This window comes from Nestor notabilis, unplaced genomic scaffold (assembly GCF_000696875.1).
Source record: "Nestor notabilis isolate BGI_N333 unplaced genomic scaffold, ASM69687v1 scaffold1145, whole genome shotgun sequence".
NCBI lineage: Eukaryota > Metazoa > Chordata > Aves > Psittaciformes > Psittacidae > Nestor > Nestor notabilis.
In genome coordinates this window covers 89,529-105,683 of record NW_009929789.1, presented here as the reverse complement: position 1 = coordinate 105,683, position 16,155 = coordinate 89,529, and the positions used below count along the sequence as shown (strand labels likewise).

Genomic DNA, 16,155 nt, shown 5'->3' with positions numbered 1-16,155 from the left:
ACGGGAGGCGCAGCACTCTCTTTCCAGGCATCAAATTTAGATAAGTTTCACATGATGGGATTAGATGGTTTCTGCAAGAGTCCGTAAGTGTGACAGCAGAGTAATAAGTAATACTGATCTCTGCTGGATATGGCTGGAGCAGGAGGTGCATGAGTGATGGCATCTCCACTTTTGAAGGCAATCTCTTTGCTGGAAGAAGCTGATTGACACCTGATTAACATGACTGAGCTCGTGCAGTGTACCCTGCTCCCAGTGAACTTCTTACCTCAGGAGCTGTGTTAGCCACCTTCCTATCATTTAAAGCATCATGTATTTATCAACTTCTCAAATCTGGGACCAGCTCTACTGAGTTCAGACTCCCAGCATGAATAGGCTTTTAAGAAGTGATTCACATCTTCATTATGGAGCTCCCTTTGCGCACCCAGGTGTTAGCAGCTACCTCTCATTTCCAACCCATCTGATGCCAAAGTGTAATTAGGACCCTGGGTTTAAGTGCCCATGTTTAGAAGCTGTGGCCACCAGGATGTGCATGGGATATGCTCGTGCCTAGCCAGGTTTAAGTGGATCTATTCCCACGGGCCAAAGGGTGATTCAGCTGCAAAGTGGGCAGCTTATCATGCTGTTGACCCTTTGAGGATTTAGCCTTTTATGTTTGGCACGGCTGCTCTGGTTTGGTGAGGAAGGTGGCTTAGTGCCCTGTTATTTTCAGAAGTGTTTAGCCCCTCTGTTCTCCCTGTCCTTTATTGATGTGGAGTTGTACCTTGTTCCCACACAGTTGTTGTCACCCAATAAAACAGGAATTCTCCTACTGAAGTGCAGCAGCTCAGCTGCTAAAAGAACACCTTCTCCAAAGTACACACTCCTGAATATTAGTGCAAAACAAGTCCCCTTCCCCTTGGTCCAACCTGAAGGGGGCTGTATCCTCAATACTCCCTCATTTTCCCCTCCTGCATTCCTTGGAAGGAGCATAAATGCAGGATAAGCTCTGAGGGTGTGATTTAAGGAGAAAGCAGAAGCAGACGCAGCTCATCTCAAATCCCGCATCCCCTTTCCATGCAGAACACAAGCAGTGGGTTGATTTTCCAGCATGTCCCATGGCACATAACTGGTTAAATGTGTCTCTATTTGATGATCAGGAGGTTTGTGGCACAGACTGCTGGGGACTATTTTGGGTGAGGGAAAGCACATGTTCCTGTTTAGGGAGATATGGCCTATAGATATTGCACTTGCTAAATCTGCTCTTAAAGCGCATGCCTCTATCTAGTGTTGATTTTACAGTGAATGATTTCTTTTGATAAGAGTTGCTTGGGGCAGGGTGGGGAGGGAGAGGGAATTCCTTTATTGTATAAGGAAACTCTGTATTTAAAAACAAAATAAAAAGAAATATACTGTTTATATATTTCTACTCTGTGCCTAATCAGTGTCCTTTATTTAACCTGAAGTTCCCAGCACAGCTTAGACTTCTCTTCCAGTGCTGATGTTCGTGTTTCTCTGGTGACTGATGGGGATAGCTGAGGTATTTCTGAAATCCCCAATGCTTGTAGCATTTTAGCTACATTTAGAATATAAGGACATATGTTGTCTTACCCATGGCAATCCATAGAGACAAAAATGGGATTCCTTCATCCTTTGATAGGGAAGTATAAGAAATAACCACACCTTTTACTTGATGCGGTGCACTGAGAGCATCTGGATCTTGTGGCGCTGACTTCCTTGGCGTCATCCAACCCAGAGGTGAGGCCAAAACCTAGTGTATTTTGCTTGGAGCAACCTGCTCTAGTGGAAGGTGTCCCTGCCCATGGCAGAGGGTTGGAACTGGGTGAGCTTTAACGTCCCTTCCAACACAGACTGTTCTATGTGCCAGTCCCTGGCGCTGTGTTTGCTGCACCAGTGATGTACCATCCCCTTCTGCAGAAGGGTGAAGCAGGAACCAGGGTCTGGGGAGCCTTGTGAGCCCTTTTTGCAGCTTTGTTGCCTTCAGGCAGGTAGAATGCATCCCCCTTCACAGCAAGGTCCAAAAAGGGACCTCCAAAGGGAGCCATATGCAGAGATTCTCCATCTAGTCCAAGGACAGAGGCATTGGCAGCAAGAAGCAGCTTGAGATGGGAGGGTAGAGGGGCATGTGGCAAACATCTCTCCCTTCTGAGATTCCAGCATGTGATGAAGGATTGCATAGGTGAGGGAATTGCCCTGAACACCCAGGAAACCTCTTGCAGCATGCCTGGAGACCAAGAGTGAGTTGCTACCCAAGACTGTGCCGTCCTGGACAGGCTGGAGCCCCAAGGACAGGACCACAGAATGGGTAAGAAGTGGTTGTGTGCCCATCAAGTAAAGCCTCCCAAGTGACCCAGTGGTCTCTCTATGGTAGATGTCTTTCTCCAGTCCATGAGGGTCTCTTCCCCAGGACAGGTCCCTGCCTGGTGCCCAGGAGCATCTTTGGCAATCTTGGAATGTTTTACAACACCTTTGGGCTCAAGTGGTCTGTAATGAAGGGTTCAGTGCTAGACCAGGGCCATAAATGTAGAAGGATGCATCAAGCCCCTTGTGGTGGGTGCTGAGGAGCAGCGAGGAGGTGGGCAGGACATGTTTGGAGGTCACCGCATGGAGGTTTAGCAGATGGGCATCTGCTTGTGACTGTGGGCAGCCTGCAAAGCCATAACCCTGCGAGGTGCAAAGTGACCCCAATCAAAGCTCTGATGTCTAATAATAGTTGGTTTAAATGTCAGTGGTGGCTGGTGTAGGTCCAGGGTAGGGAAGGAAGGGGTCACACGGGGACATGTTTCCCTTACTGTGTCCTTCCTTCCCCACCAGGACATGCACACGATGCACTGTCAGGAGCATTGTAAGAGAGGGGTTTAAATATGCATTGGCCAAAAATTGCATGAATAAAGGTTCAAAGGGAAGCCCTGCATTGATTTAAACTGAAAGGGGAGTTGGTGTATTCCTCCCTGCACTTCCCAGCCCTATGAAGGACTGAACTATCTTCCTGGAGTGCTCTGGCTCTGATGGGGTCTGTTACTGTCCCCAGATGTGCACACACCACTGCAGCAGAGCTGGTGAGAAAGAGCCTCTTGGTCCCTGTCTACTGCATTTAGGGGGGATTGAGGGCCCAGATATGGACCAGGAGAGGAAGCAGCTGGGGTTGTAGACAGCGAGGGGTCAGTTATCACAGCTTCTTACTGTAAGAGCCAGAAAAGCCATTAATCGTAGCCGCTTTATGATGATGATGATGTTTGGGATGGGATGTGTTTGTTTTCTGACAGGCAGTTTGCAGCCCTGAGCCTTCCCAGGCACCAAACCCCGCTGGTTTAGCATCAGGGATTTAATCTGCTGAGAGCAGGTGCCATCTAGGGGACAGACAAAAGAAGGCAAGGGGAGGTTTCATTCCCAAAGCTGCGCTGTTTCCTCCACCACCCCAACACCCCTGCAGCCTCCAAAGAGCCTCAATCCACCTCCACTTCCACTCTCTCCAGCACCAAGCACGGAGAACCCCAGGCTCAAGATAAGGAGCTGGTGGGTGCATGGCTTGATGCAAGCTTAGACAGCCCTAATCCTGAATGAGAAGCCTTCATGCAGCCCTCGTCCCCAAAGCCATGGACCAGAGAAGCCTACAGTGAGGTGGTTCTTTGGTGCTTTGCTCTAAGTGTGCGGAGAAACAGGCATCACTCGTGTCTCCAGCTCTATGTTTGCCATCGTGTCCTGAAGCAACCTTCCCTCTTCCTGCTGCTCTCCAGAGGACTGTGTCCTGCTGGGTTTTGGAATAGGTTTGGCCATGAGTGCTTGATCTGCATCACTTCTCTCCCTCTTGAATATGGATGGTCCCGAGGTGTAACACCAGGACCACGGATCGAGTGGGGCTGGTTTGGCACTGAATGGCTTTGAGCTGAAAACAGTAAATCAGCACCTACCTCACTGCAGATACTCACAATCAGGCTCTACCCAAAGCCTTGGGGATGGTGGATGGGAGTGTGGTAGGTGGAAATGCTGTACGTATATTGCTTTGACTCAATAATGGGCACTAATGGTACCAGCTCGCTAATAAAGGCCTGGCAAATGGGTGAGTGCAGCTGCGAGGCAGAGCTGAAGGGTTTGTGTTGGGAACTTCAGCTGCATCACTCAGTTTTCACCCTTTCTTTTCCTATTTCAGGCTCTTTGGTTTTCTCTGCTGGTTTCACCAGCCCCCCCTGGAAATCCTTTTAGCACCCACCATAGGCAAATGAGGATGGACACAAGGGTCTGCAAGGCCAAAAGGCCAAAGGTTTGCTGTTGGGGGCTGATCTTCTTCCACCTCATCCCCATCCTACAGCAAAGTTCCCTCCAGCTCGTCCCCATCCTCTCCTGGGGCAGTGCCCCCTTTGCAGGACATGGGGATGAGGCATTGGTGCTGCCGTGGCTTGTCCTCGCTTTAGCTGGGGTGGGACATGGAGATAATCCTTTAAGAACCTAAATTGACAGATCTTGGGGGATTTAAGCACTAAAAGCTGCCTGTTGTCCGGGCAGACTCCAGCAGAGGGAGCGTGGCTGCTTCTAACAGCTCTGATACCTCCTCCTTTGCAGCAAACACCGTTTTGAGACGAGCTATTTGGATGTCTCCCTTGGATGGCATTTTCCTGCACGTTCCCAATTACTCCCCATGCACTCAACCAGGGATGCCTTTATAAAGAGATGAAAAGTTCTTTTTTTCTTCTATTTTAGGGAGATCCAGTAAGAAATAAAACAACCAAAGACCCAACTGTGAGTTTTAAGTCACAGGAATGTTGTTAACTTGTCAACGCAGCGTTGGTTTTTCCCTTCATGCCTTCGCTGGTTGGGTGTCCTTGCTGAAATCCTTTGGCTACCAATGTCACCACTATGGGATAGGTCCCCTTGTCCCCACAGGGCACTTTGGGCCATGTCCCTGCTATTTGTCTCTGTCTTGGAGGATGGCTTTCTGCAATGACACAAATCTCTGTATTGCTGCTGTGGTGTAAAGGGATGCAAAAGAGATGGGAGGATGCAGGGATGCTCAGCTGAGCTCAGGGCTTCAAACCAAAGTGGTGCGACCAAAACTGTTCCACTTCAACACTACTGTGTCTTATTAAGGGACTCTTCTTCAAACAACTTTTGTACTTTTTGAAACTGTGGGTTGATTTTTAAAGGATTTTCAATTTTTAATGCAGAGTTTTGCTGCATTTCTGGACTTCTCACGTGCCTTGGTTTCCCCTTAAGCTCCGGTTCATTTGTTGCAAAGCCCCATTCCCCACCCCATGTGCTGAGGGACTGAGACTGGCCACCTTGGGCTGGACCCCAAGTCAGTGGGTCCATGTCTGGGACAGCCAACCACCTCTTAGTTACCATGTTCCCACCACACTGAGATGGTGTTTGCTGGGTGAAGACCTTTGGGAACATGGGCTTTAATGCTCACCAGAAGATAGGGCTGGTTTTGGGAGCGGGGGGAACCTCAGACACATGCCCAAGGAGAGGACATGATGCTTTGAACAATTTGGGTCCCTAAAACACTTTGGTCACCATTACTCCTGATCACAACCACAGGAGAAGCACCACAGTATCCGCACATGGTTGGTTAGTGGCCACCCTACTGTGGAAGTGTGTTAAGCCCCTCAGTTTCCAAACCAGAGAGGGTTTAGATACCCCCAACCACTTCACAGTGAACTTCTCTGGAGGTAAGAGCAATCCTTAGCAATGCTCCTTGACAGCTGATAGCACAGAGTGATGAATTTTGCCCATCCGGGCAGGCTCTGGCTGCAGAACAGGGCAGATTGCTTTGGCTGCTGGTCCTGAAAACACTGAGAGGTTGAGGACCTTGGAGTTAATGAGATTTCTCAGAATCTGCATATTAATAACTGCACCTATTACCACACTATTAGAGTTAATAGGCTGTAATATTAACAACTAATAGTTAATAAAATAGTCACTTTAATGGTCATTTGTATATGAAGATGGAAGAATATATGCGGGCACTGCCTTCATGAAATGGTGGGAGGACTTTGTTCGTCTCCTGCCTGCTGCAGAAGGAGGGGGAAATCCTTGGCTGTTTTGTGTCTTCAACTCCTCAGCTTTAGTTTTCAGGGCAATTTTTCTTTGGGATTCATCCATCTTCCTCCAGCAACATCCCTGCTCCTTCAAATCTGTGCTTTCTTGTCAGCCAGAGAGCAAATGATAGAGTTAGGTGCTAAGCTGGGGTGTGCTGGCCAGTTCCTCCCCTAATTGCCATTAAGTGCAATCAGTGCTTCCAGGCATTCCCCAAGGAGCAAATGTCTTAAGGGCATCGTGGCCTGCAGCTGGAGAGATGCTGCGCTAAGAGTTGTAGGGAGAAGAGGAATTACTATTGTTAATCCTTCCTTCACACAGAAATTGGCATTTTCCCTTCTGGCCTCCCAAAAATGAGCCCATGCAGAGAACGTGCCCTCCAGCCGCTCAGTGTGTGTCCCATGAGCTGGGTGGTGCGTTTGTGCTCTTGTTTTTCCAGGGATTTTGTGCTTTCCATTTGCCAAAGCAACTCGTTCCCCTGGGAAAGTGGGACAAAGCCCTCCTCTTGTGTCCCCAGACCTGCAGGAGTTTTGGAAGGAAGAAGATATAGGTTGTATCCTGCCAAAATGGGGCTGGGATGGGATAAAGGGAGGTTAATTGTGCTCCCTGGAGCTATTGCAGGATTTTGAAGCTCTGCTATAAGTAGCGTAAGAGGTTGCCAGAGCAAAAGGACCAGGAAGTTTGTCTCCTTTATAAGCAGGTTCTTCTCTTCCTTCCTCTGCCAGGACATGAACCTGACCAGTGTGCATAAGCCAGTGCTTCCCAGCAGCGCATCGAGAAGGAAACAATCCTTCCCTGTCTCTCCTTGCTAGTGCACAGGAGCTGCTCATCATGTTCCTCTCTCAAAGGCAACCTTCACTGAAGCTGGAAAATCCCCTTCTGAGCATCCCCAACCCTGTATCCTTCCTGCCAAACCCCGGTACCGGAGGTGGGAAGCAGGGCAGGAGTTTGCAGCTCATACACAGGTGGTTTTCCTGGATAGACTGAGATGAGCTCTTGGGCAGAAGCTCTTCCCTGTGAGGGTGCTGAGGCGCTGGCACAGGGTGCCCAGAGAAGCTGTGGCTGCCCCATCCCTGGCAGTGTTCAAGGCCAGGTTGGACACAGGGGCTTGGAGCAACCTGCTCTAGTGGAAGGTGTCCCTGCCCGGGGCAGGGGTTGGAACTGGAGGAGCTTTAAGGTCCCTTCAACCCAAACCAGTCTGGGATTCATACGAGTCTATGAAACTCTATGGGCATGTGGCACCTGGTCCTTAGGGGATGGTTTTCTTCTTGGGTGAATCTGTCTGGGTTTGGGGACTGCAGAATCCTCTGGTCCTGCAGCAGGGAGTTCTGCAGATCCCTCTTTCCCCTTGGAAATACCAGTACCTTGGATGTATTTTCTGCCTGGATGCTGGTGCGTTCAGACTGGCTGCTGAAGCAGCCCCTTAGTACAAGGACCAGGCTTTGCAGGTTGTGTATCAGCCCCATCCCATCCTGACCTGTCACAGCTCTTGGGGGGCTGAAAACCCCCACCTGCAATGCAAGGAGCAGAAAATCCCAGAGCTGCTGCACACCCTGCCCTGGTGAGGAAGCTATTTTAGCCAGCCTCCTACACAGGCTGTGCTGCTTGAGCAGCAAAGGAGAAACCCTGGTGTTAAGCACAGCATTAAGAGCCCTGTTGCAGCTCTTTGGAGCTTTCCTTGCAGATGTACTTTGGCAGGGAGCATCTGCCCCCCGAAACCTCTTGTGGTTGATGCCAACTCTGACCTGAGGTGATGCAGCGCTCTGCACCTCAGAGCTTTAAAGGTGTTTCTGCCATAATCACCTCTCCACGCTGTCCCCAGGAGGACTGGAGGGTGCCAGGGTGTTTGCACAGTGGTGGGATGGATGAAGGAGCTGCTGGCACCGCGGATGGAGATGCCCATCCCGCTCCCAAAGTACTTAGCACGGAGCAGGGCAATGGGAAACACGTTAGGAGCTTGCAAACAGCTCCAAAGCCACCTGCTTGCACCTCTTGTATCCGAACACTCATCTCCCCACAGGGTGCAGGATGTGGCCTGTGCAAGGGGGGAAGTCCCATGCTGTGTTCCTTCCTTGGGGAGGCAGCAGACGGGATGTGCTCCTGGGAAAACTGCCTTTAGGAGCAACCAAATGCAGGAGATGTCTCTGCTCCGCTTCTTTCTCCCCAGGAGGAACAAGCAGCAGCTGCCTGATGCCCTGGGTCAAAGCATCCCAGCACCAAAGCGCTGTGAAACATTTGGTGGAGAGGAAAATAGATGTGGATCCCCACAGGCCCTTTGCCTGGTTTGTTCCCTCTGTTTCGGTTTTGCTGGGATAAGGGAAAGGCTCATCTTTAGGGATCTGCCTTTTCCTGGCTGTTTGCTGCTTTTCAGCACCGAGATGAATGAATCATAGAATGGTTTGGGTTGGAAAGGACCTTAAGATCATCCAGTTCCAACCCCCTGCCATGGGCAGGGATGCTTCACACTATGCAGGACCTCCTACGAGCAGTGGGGATGGAAAAATGCATGGAGCAGGGAAAAAGCCCTCTCCTGTTAAATAACAACCATGACAAGTAATGGGGAATGGTGCTGTGGAACAGCCTTTCTCTGTATCCCCGTTCTGTGCCCGGCTTCCCAGGCTGCTCCTCCTGCGCCTGCCTCCGCATCTTCCCAACTTCCAGCCTTTCCTTCGAGGTCCTCGCACTGTGTCCCCACCCTCGCTCCGTCGCTGCAGGGCTGGGGGTGTCTGCAGACCCCATCCCCAGTGCCTGCAGCTCCCGGGGGCTCAGAGGGAGCCGGGGACCACCTGGGTCCCTGCCCGGGAGAGGCGAGGGGAGGGCGGTAGGAGGGACCGGCGAGGCGGGGAGGGGAGAAGGATGCTCCGGGGGTGGCTCTTTGCTTCCTCCCCTGCCCGGAGCTCGCAGGAGCTCGCCTGGAGGATGTCTCACCCCCTCGGCACAGGTAACGCTGGGACCCCCATTGCCCCAGCCTGGGGAATGGGCTGCAAAGGGAAGCAAGGGGTTGGAATCCTGCTTTTGATTTAAACGAAACTCCCTTCAAGGGGAAAAAGGGCTTTGAAACAAGAAAGAGGATGCAGGATGTGCATGATGCTTGGAGCAGGGCATGGGGGTGAGCCTTACCCTAAAGTTGTTGGCTGGGAAATACTTACAGGGATGAACACCCCAGGGTGGGAGCGTGGTACCTGCTCTCTGTGCTTCTCTGCTCTGTGTGCGTGGTGATGCTCAGAGCGCCGGGCATGGGCTGGGATGCTCTGACTGTGCGTGGTACCCCGCGGATGCTGCATGTGATGGATACGCTCCCACTGCACTCTGCAGCTCTGCACCACGCTGTGTGTGTACGTATGGTCGTGTGTTTCCATGACATGCCATGTGCATGGATTTACAGCCACAGCTTTGAAGTTCCTGTGTTAAGGCACGGGGGTGATGTGCGTGCACACGTTTGTGGCTGTGGCTTGTCTTGTCACATGCTCTTTGATAGCCACGTATGAGAATATGCATGTGGCTGCATGGGATTTCAATGCGTGGATGCAGAGAAGTGCACAGCTCAGCAGCAGCACATCATTCCATGGGCATTTATCCGATGCACTGCTGGTATCCATCCTGCTGGAAAAGCAGGCAGATGACCAGGCAGGCATTGCAGCCTCCTTTAAAAGTGGAGAGGAGCTTTCTCCAAGCATCCTTCAATGTGTCTTTAAGCAGACTTGGGAAGCAGCTTCTTGCCAAGCACATGAGATCCAGCTGCATCCCAGCTTTGGGATGCAAGAGCCAGGGTCGGGGCGAGGAGGGCTGTTTTGTGTGTTTATCCTGTTTGTGACAACATGTTCTGGTTTGTCACTGGAGGTGTCACTGCTGGGAGAAAACTCGTGCCGTGCCCTGCTGCCGCGGTGAGCTCGGAGCATGTTGCTGAGGGTCAGCCCCAGGCGGTTTCTGGAGCATCACCTTGTCTTTGTGGAGAACGCAGAGCAGCAGCAGCACCCGGCGCAGAAACCGCTCCCGAATCCATCCATGACTGAGGAACAACCCTCCGCCCCAGCCGAGCCAGACCTGCCCTCCTCCAACCTCACCAACGCCTCGGACTGCGGCGAGGAGATCCTGCTCTATGGGGACACCGAGAAGATCGTCATCGGAGCCGTGCTCTCCATCATCATCCTCATGACCATCGCTGGCAACGGGCTGGTCATCATCTCCGTGTGCATCGTCAAGAAGCTCCGGCAGCCCTCCAACTACCTGGTGGTGTCCCTGGCGGCCGCTGACCTGTCGGTGGCCTTCGCCGTCATGCCCTTCGTCACCATCACAGACCTGGTGGGGGGAGAGTGGCTCTTTGGGAAGGTGTTTTGCAATGTGTTCATCGCCATGGACGTTATGTGCTGCACCGCCTCCATCATGACCTTGTGCATCATCAGTGTGGACAGGTAAGGCAGGACAAGGCGTCTGCTGCGTGTTCACATGGGCACAAATATAATGGTGTTTCTGGAGGTTGAGGGCCACTGGAGTCATGTTCCCGGTTGGATCAATGCTTCTGCATGTGTTTTCCAGGTGCACGGGGTTGCTGAGGGCTTTCTGCAGGCATTAGGTGCCTCAGCCCCTTTGGAAGAGCTGCCTTAACCTGCTTTCTCAAGCAGCTTCTCTAAGTTACTGGCTTAGTCCTCCCCATCTAGGCAGCTGCCTCATAGTGTTCTTCTTCCCTATAAGAAATCTGGAGAGAGGGGCTTTGGACAAGGGATGGAGGGACAGGACAAGGGGAATGGCTTGAACCTGCCAGAGGGGAGACTGAGATGAGCTCTTGGGCAGAAGCTCTTCCCTGTGAGGGTGCTGAGGCGCTGGCACAGGGTGCCCAGAGAAGCTGTGGCTGCCCCATCCCTTCCAATCTAAACCAGTCCATGATTCTGTAAGTCCTTGGCTTGAGGAACAGAGTCTGGAGGATAGACCCATGACCTGGTCTTCTCCATGGAAGGAAGCTGGACTATAAAATTACTCAAGAAAACAAAAACCCCCAACAGATGTACTTTGAAAATCCAGGTTATGGGGCTTCTGGAGCCCAGTCCTATGGGGTGCTCTGCTGCTCCCTGGAGTTTTACCCCAGCTAAGGATCATAGAATCCCAGAGTGGTTTGTGTTGGAAGGGACCTTAAAGCTCACCCAGTTCCAACCCCTGCCCCGGGCAGGGACACCTTCCACTAGAGCAGGTTGCTCCAAGCCCCTGTGTCCAACCTGGCCTTGAACACTGCCAGGGATGGGGCAGCCACAGCTTCTCTGGGCACCCTGTGCCAGCACCTCAGCACCCAGGGATGTCACACTAATGTCACTCATCTAAAGGATACCACCAACATCCCTCACCCCATCCCAACCCCCAGGAGCCCTGTTTGAGCCCGGTGCTGTGCATTAGTGAGGCTTTGCTGCCTTCAGCTCCCACACCTGCGGTCGGGAGGGAAAAGGCTACGACAAACTGGCAGGACTTGGGCAAGTCAGCACCTCCGAGGGTCTAATTATAGCAGCCTGCGTCACCGGGGACATGCGGTGACGAGCCGGTGGGACGGAGCTGACGCACGTGCTGGGCTCGCTTTGGGTTTACGCCGGCACCGCTGAGCTGGGCTGTGACAAGCAGCTCGGGGACAGGAGCAGCATATGAGCCGTGTGCCTTTAGCCGTGCTCACCCTCCTCAGGTGTGAAACTGGGTGGTAAAGAGGAAAGGACACGGCAAATCCTGCTGCTGCTGATTGATGTTACCCCCATGAGGTGAATAGTGAGTTCTGCCCCAAAGCCCTCACCCCACACGCTGCTGGTCCCCCACAAGCTGCCTTTGCCCTGATCGGCTCAGCACCGCTGGTTTGAAAGCACAGTCGCTCCCAGGATACAAGGCAAGGTCCAGCTCCTCTGCTGAAATGGCATTTCTGATGAGAAGCCCGTCGGTCCAGAGGCAGGTGTGTGCTCAGAGCTGACAGAGCCTGTTTCTGATCGAGGGGAGAGAGTGAACGCAGTAATGGAACATGTCAATGCTTCCTCTCGATGAGCGAGGAGCTGGGAAGCAGCTACACACTGATCAGATTGGCTGTGCTTTAAAATTTCCCCTTCCTTTTTCCTCTTTCCTTTTCCCCCTTCCTTTTCCCCCTTCCTTTTCCCCCTTCCTTTTCCTCCTTCCTTTTCCCCTTTCCTTTTCCTCCTTCCTTTTCCCCCTTCCTTTTCCTCCTTCCTTTTCCCCCTTCCTTTTCCTCCTTCCTTTTCCCCCTTCCTTTTCCTCCTTCCTTTTCCCCCTTCCTTTTCCTCCTTCCTTTTCCCCCTTCCTTTTCCTCCTTCCTTTTCCCCCTTCCTTTTCCTCCTTCCTTTTCCCCCTTCCTTTTCCTCCTTCCTTTTCCCCCTTCCTTTTCCTCCTTCCTTTTCCCCCTTCCTTTTCCCATCACTTTCACCTTTCTCCTTCCCACTGATCCCATCCTTTGGTGAAAGACTTTTTCACTGATCCCGTCCTATCTCACCCCATCCCTTGGACAAAGCCTCTTCCGAACATGCAAACAAATGGGACTGGCCTTTCACAAACATCATTACAATTGATTCCTGTTGTCCATCACATCTGTGAGCAGGCAGGTGCCTGAGGTTAGTGTCAGTTTGTCTTTCTTCCCTATTGAAATGGGACCAGGCAGGTGGTTTCTGGGACACCAGCATGGGGGGATCCAGTGCTGATATGGCCATAGGGAAGACAGCGGGAAGGAAACTGCTCCATGCAGGATGGACAGGAGCTGCATCGCTGTTCCCAGACCTTCCAAATACCCTGATGGGGAAGCTGAGCAGTTAGAGGGCAACTGGCTGAGATGCATTTCTCACTAGGAAAAGAGAAAAAGAGCAAAGGTTGTGATCTGAGCAGAAGGAGACTTGCATGGCATAGGAAGAGGCTGGGCTGTGCCCACCTTGGCTCTAGGTGGTAAGAAGTGCATGCTCCAAGCGCAGGAGGGAATGGGAATAATTGGGGTGTCCTCTGATGTGCAGAGGAGGAGTAGGTGACTCGAGCACCATCCTGCTGCTTTCTGCTTCAAGGGTCCCCAGGAATGGGCTGTGACTTGTGTGAATTATCCCAGGGCAGTATCTCGAGCACCCTGTAAATCACCATTGCTACACATCAACACATCATCCCTGCTGCTCCCACAAGGCAGTTGATGGAGATGGATTGCGGAAGAGCACTGATACAGGATCACTCCTGGATGTCCTTCTCCTCCAAACTTGGGATGGGCAGGAGTTTTTCTTTAGCTCCTGGTGGAACCATCTCCAAAAACACATTTTTCCCTTTCTATGATGCTACAAAGCAAAGCCAACCACAGAGCTAAAGCAGAAAGACAGCTGAGTTTGCAGAGAGCCTGAGGAGATGAAATGGTTTTTCATCTCAGCGAGGCATTAACTGAAATTCCTCCCCCCCACCCCCCCAGTGATGGTGGCAAGCTGTTCCTCCTGCCCTGCAAGAGAGACAAGGAACAGCACTGATGCTTCTTGGAAATATAAATATCTCCTCTCATTCTGGTCCTGAAAGCCAACTTGGTCAGCACTGTAGGTACCTGCCTCTTTCTGCCAAAGAGGAGGTTGTGTTTTATTGATGGCTGAAGTGTCGTCATATTTGGTTAGCTCAGATATCAAAAACGTTTGGTTTGTCCAAGATGATGAGCCCTATTAAAATGTAGGCTGCTATTATTGATTATTAATGCCGAGCGCTTTCTAAAAGCCGCTTGATTGAAGCTGGTAGAACTAATCTGGGCTGAAGGGAGATCTGATTGATTTTCTTTTGAATCTGAAGAGAAACATGCTGGAAACATCCATTTTTCTCTTACATTTTTCTTACAGAAAAGCCTGCCAAGGCTATGGATTCTTTAATGCTACAGACCAAAAACAAGACGACAAGAAAAAAACCCCTTTTGGCTGTTTAGCTTTTGATGAAGCTCTCTGCAAAAATGCCAAGCAGAGGATAAAAGCAGCTCCCAAACCCCACATATCACTTCAGGTTTTCCTAATGGAGAAAAGGTCTCCATCCATTTCCTAGGCAGCCCTTTTGGGTTCTCCCGTCACCATGGCAAGTATTTTTTACCCAAAATCAGACAATCTGCCCCAAATTGGCATTGTCTTCAATAGAAAGGATGCCTCCCGAAAGAGTCGGTGGGATGAAACCTTCTGGTTTGCCTTTCCCTTGTCCTTCCTCCGAACATGTCCCAGGCCAGGTAGATCCCTGCATTGTATCTCCAGTGAGCTGGGATGCATCCACTGGATGTTGCCAACAAGCCTGGCTTAGGGCACAGGCAGATGAAGCCATAGGGAGCCTTCAGCTGCCCTTTGCATCCTCCACCTTCAGACTCCCTCTTCTTCATCAGGATGGGGCAGGCACAGCATCAGCTTGGAAGTCAGGTACAGAGGTTAAACATGGCCAGGGATTGAGCAAGAAAACAGTGGGGTCCAAGAAACCCCAATTCTGGGCTCATTTGGGCTCAGCCAACCTGTGTGAGTGGAGGTTTGTCCTTTCCCAATTCACCAGCTGCAGAATGGAGATAAGGGAACCTTGGAGAGCTTTTGTTTTCCTTTATATTTAATCCTTAACACAGGGATTCAAGAATTAATGTTAATCTTAGAGTAAGTGCACTGAATTGGCTCATCCATGGGGTTGATGGTGGAGCACAGCTTGGGGCAGGTCTCCTGTCCCATAGTCAGCGCTCAGGCTGCCAAGACATCCATGGGAGCGAGGATCTGGAAGGAGTTTATTGCACAAGGAACAAGTGGCTGCACAATCAGCTCTGCACAGGGGGGGATCCTGCAGAGCAGCACAAAGTGCTGGTAAATTAGTGCTCCGGGAACCAGCTTTTGTTACCTGATTACCACTAAATTGATTAACACCAAGACACACACAACTAAAAGAAAAACACAGGGAACAAGAACTGAAGGAAGAGAATTTGATTTGAATTTCATGGCATGTCTGTGCAATCTCACCTCCCGCACTGCTGTAAACGCTGGCCTATTTTGAGGTCTTCCCGCTCTCATCAGGATGATAAGCAAAGACCTCAAAACAGCCCCGTTTCCTCCACCCGCATATGGAATGTGTCAGCTTTGCCTGCTTTTTAAATCTTGTCACTGTGCATTTGGCTTGGCTAGCGTGTAAATTCCTTGAGGTTTTCGGCAAATCCCGAGTGGATCAGCTTCTTAAAGGAAACGCAGTGAGAGCATAATAAAGGATATCACACCAAATAGCATATATTAGTTTTCAAAGTTCTCAGCTTGGGATATAGAGAGGAGTGATATTCTTTTAGGTGCTGAATTTGGAGATGCAACAGCAGGGCATGGTTTTCTCCCAGCTTAGAGGACATCAACTCTCCTCTCCCTCTATAGCCCCTTCCTAGAGCAGGAGGGAATATACAGAATCACAGAATGGTTTGGATTGGAAAGGACCTTAAAATCACCTAGTTCCAACCCCCTGCCATGGACAGGGAAGGAGAATATGATGTGTTTTGAAAGAACAGCACCAAAAACCAGCCCTGCTGCCCACATCTCCTCCTTCACCACGCTGCTGGGCATTCAAGCAACAAAGGTGGTGAGGGAGAGTTTTGCTTGGGTTTTGTTCCTAAGGCCAGCTAAAGAAAATACAGAGAAAAACAGGAAAAGAATAAGTCAGTGAATGAATTCAGCTTCATCTGATCAGGGAGGCAGGGGACAATAGTTTGGGCTTGGAATTTATTTAGCAGTCAGGAGGCGAGGATGAATTGGATTTATCTTTATTTTGTTTCCAATCTTGGGGAAGGATCTGGAAAAGGGAAATAATCAAGGAATAAAAAAAGTCTCCAAACACCTGCAATGAGGCTGATTCTCAGAAAAGAAATAATGATACAATAGAGGTAAAAGTCTCTCCAGAAATGTTCCTTTTTGGGCAGAAAAGTCCATTCTTTCTTTGAGCAGCTTCAAAAAAGTATCCATACTGCTTCTGTTCTCATTGCCCCTTTGGATTGACACAGTTTATCCAAAAGCAATTAAGAGGTGATGTGATCCTGCCTTAAAATGCCTACACATTCCTGGCAGCAGGCAGGTTTGAATTAAAAAGGTTGTAGCATAAAAGAAATCCATATGACTTGCAAGAGGTTTTTGCTGGATTGATTGAAGCTGAACAGCAGGC

At 50.6% G+C, this 16,155-nt stretch overlaps 1 protein-coding gene across 1 annotated transcript in view; it reads left to right on the top strand.

Annotated features, from left to right (window-relative positions):
• Nucleotides 1-9,926: 9,926 nt before the first annotated feature.
• LOC104406226 (5-hydroxytryptamine receptor 7-like) overlaps nucleotides 9,927-16,155 on the top strand; it is an 8,232-nt gene continuing 2,003 nt past the window's right edge. Inside the window, exon 1 of the mRNA XM_010015150.1 lies at nucleotides 9,927-10,442. Within this exon, the coding sequence (XP_010013452.1) occupies nucleotides 9,928-10,442 (515 nt within the window). The 5' untranslated portion in view covers nucleotide 9,927. The remainder of the gene's footprint in view (nucleotides 10,443-16,155) is intronic.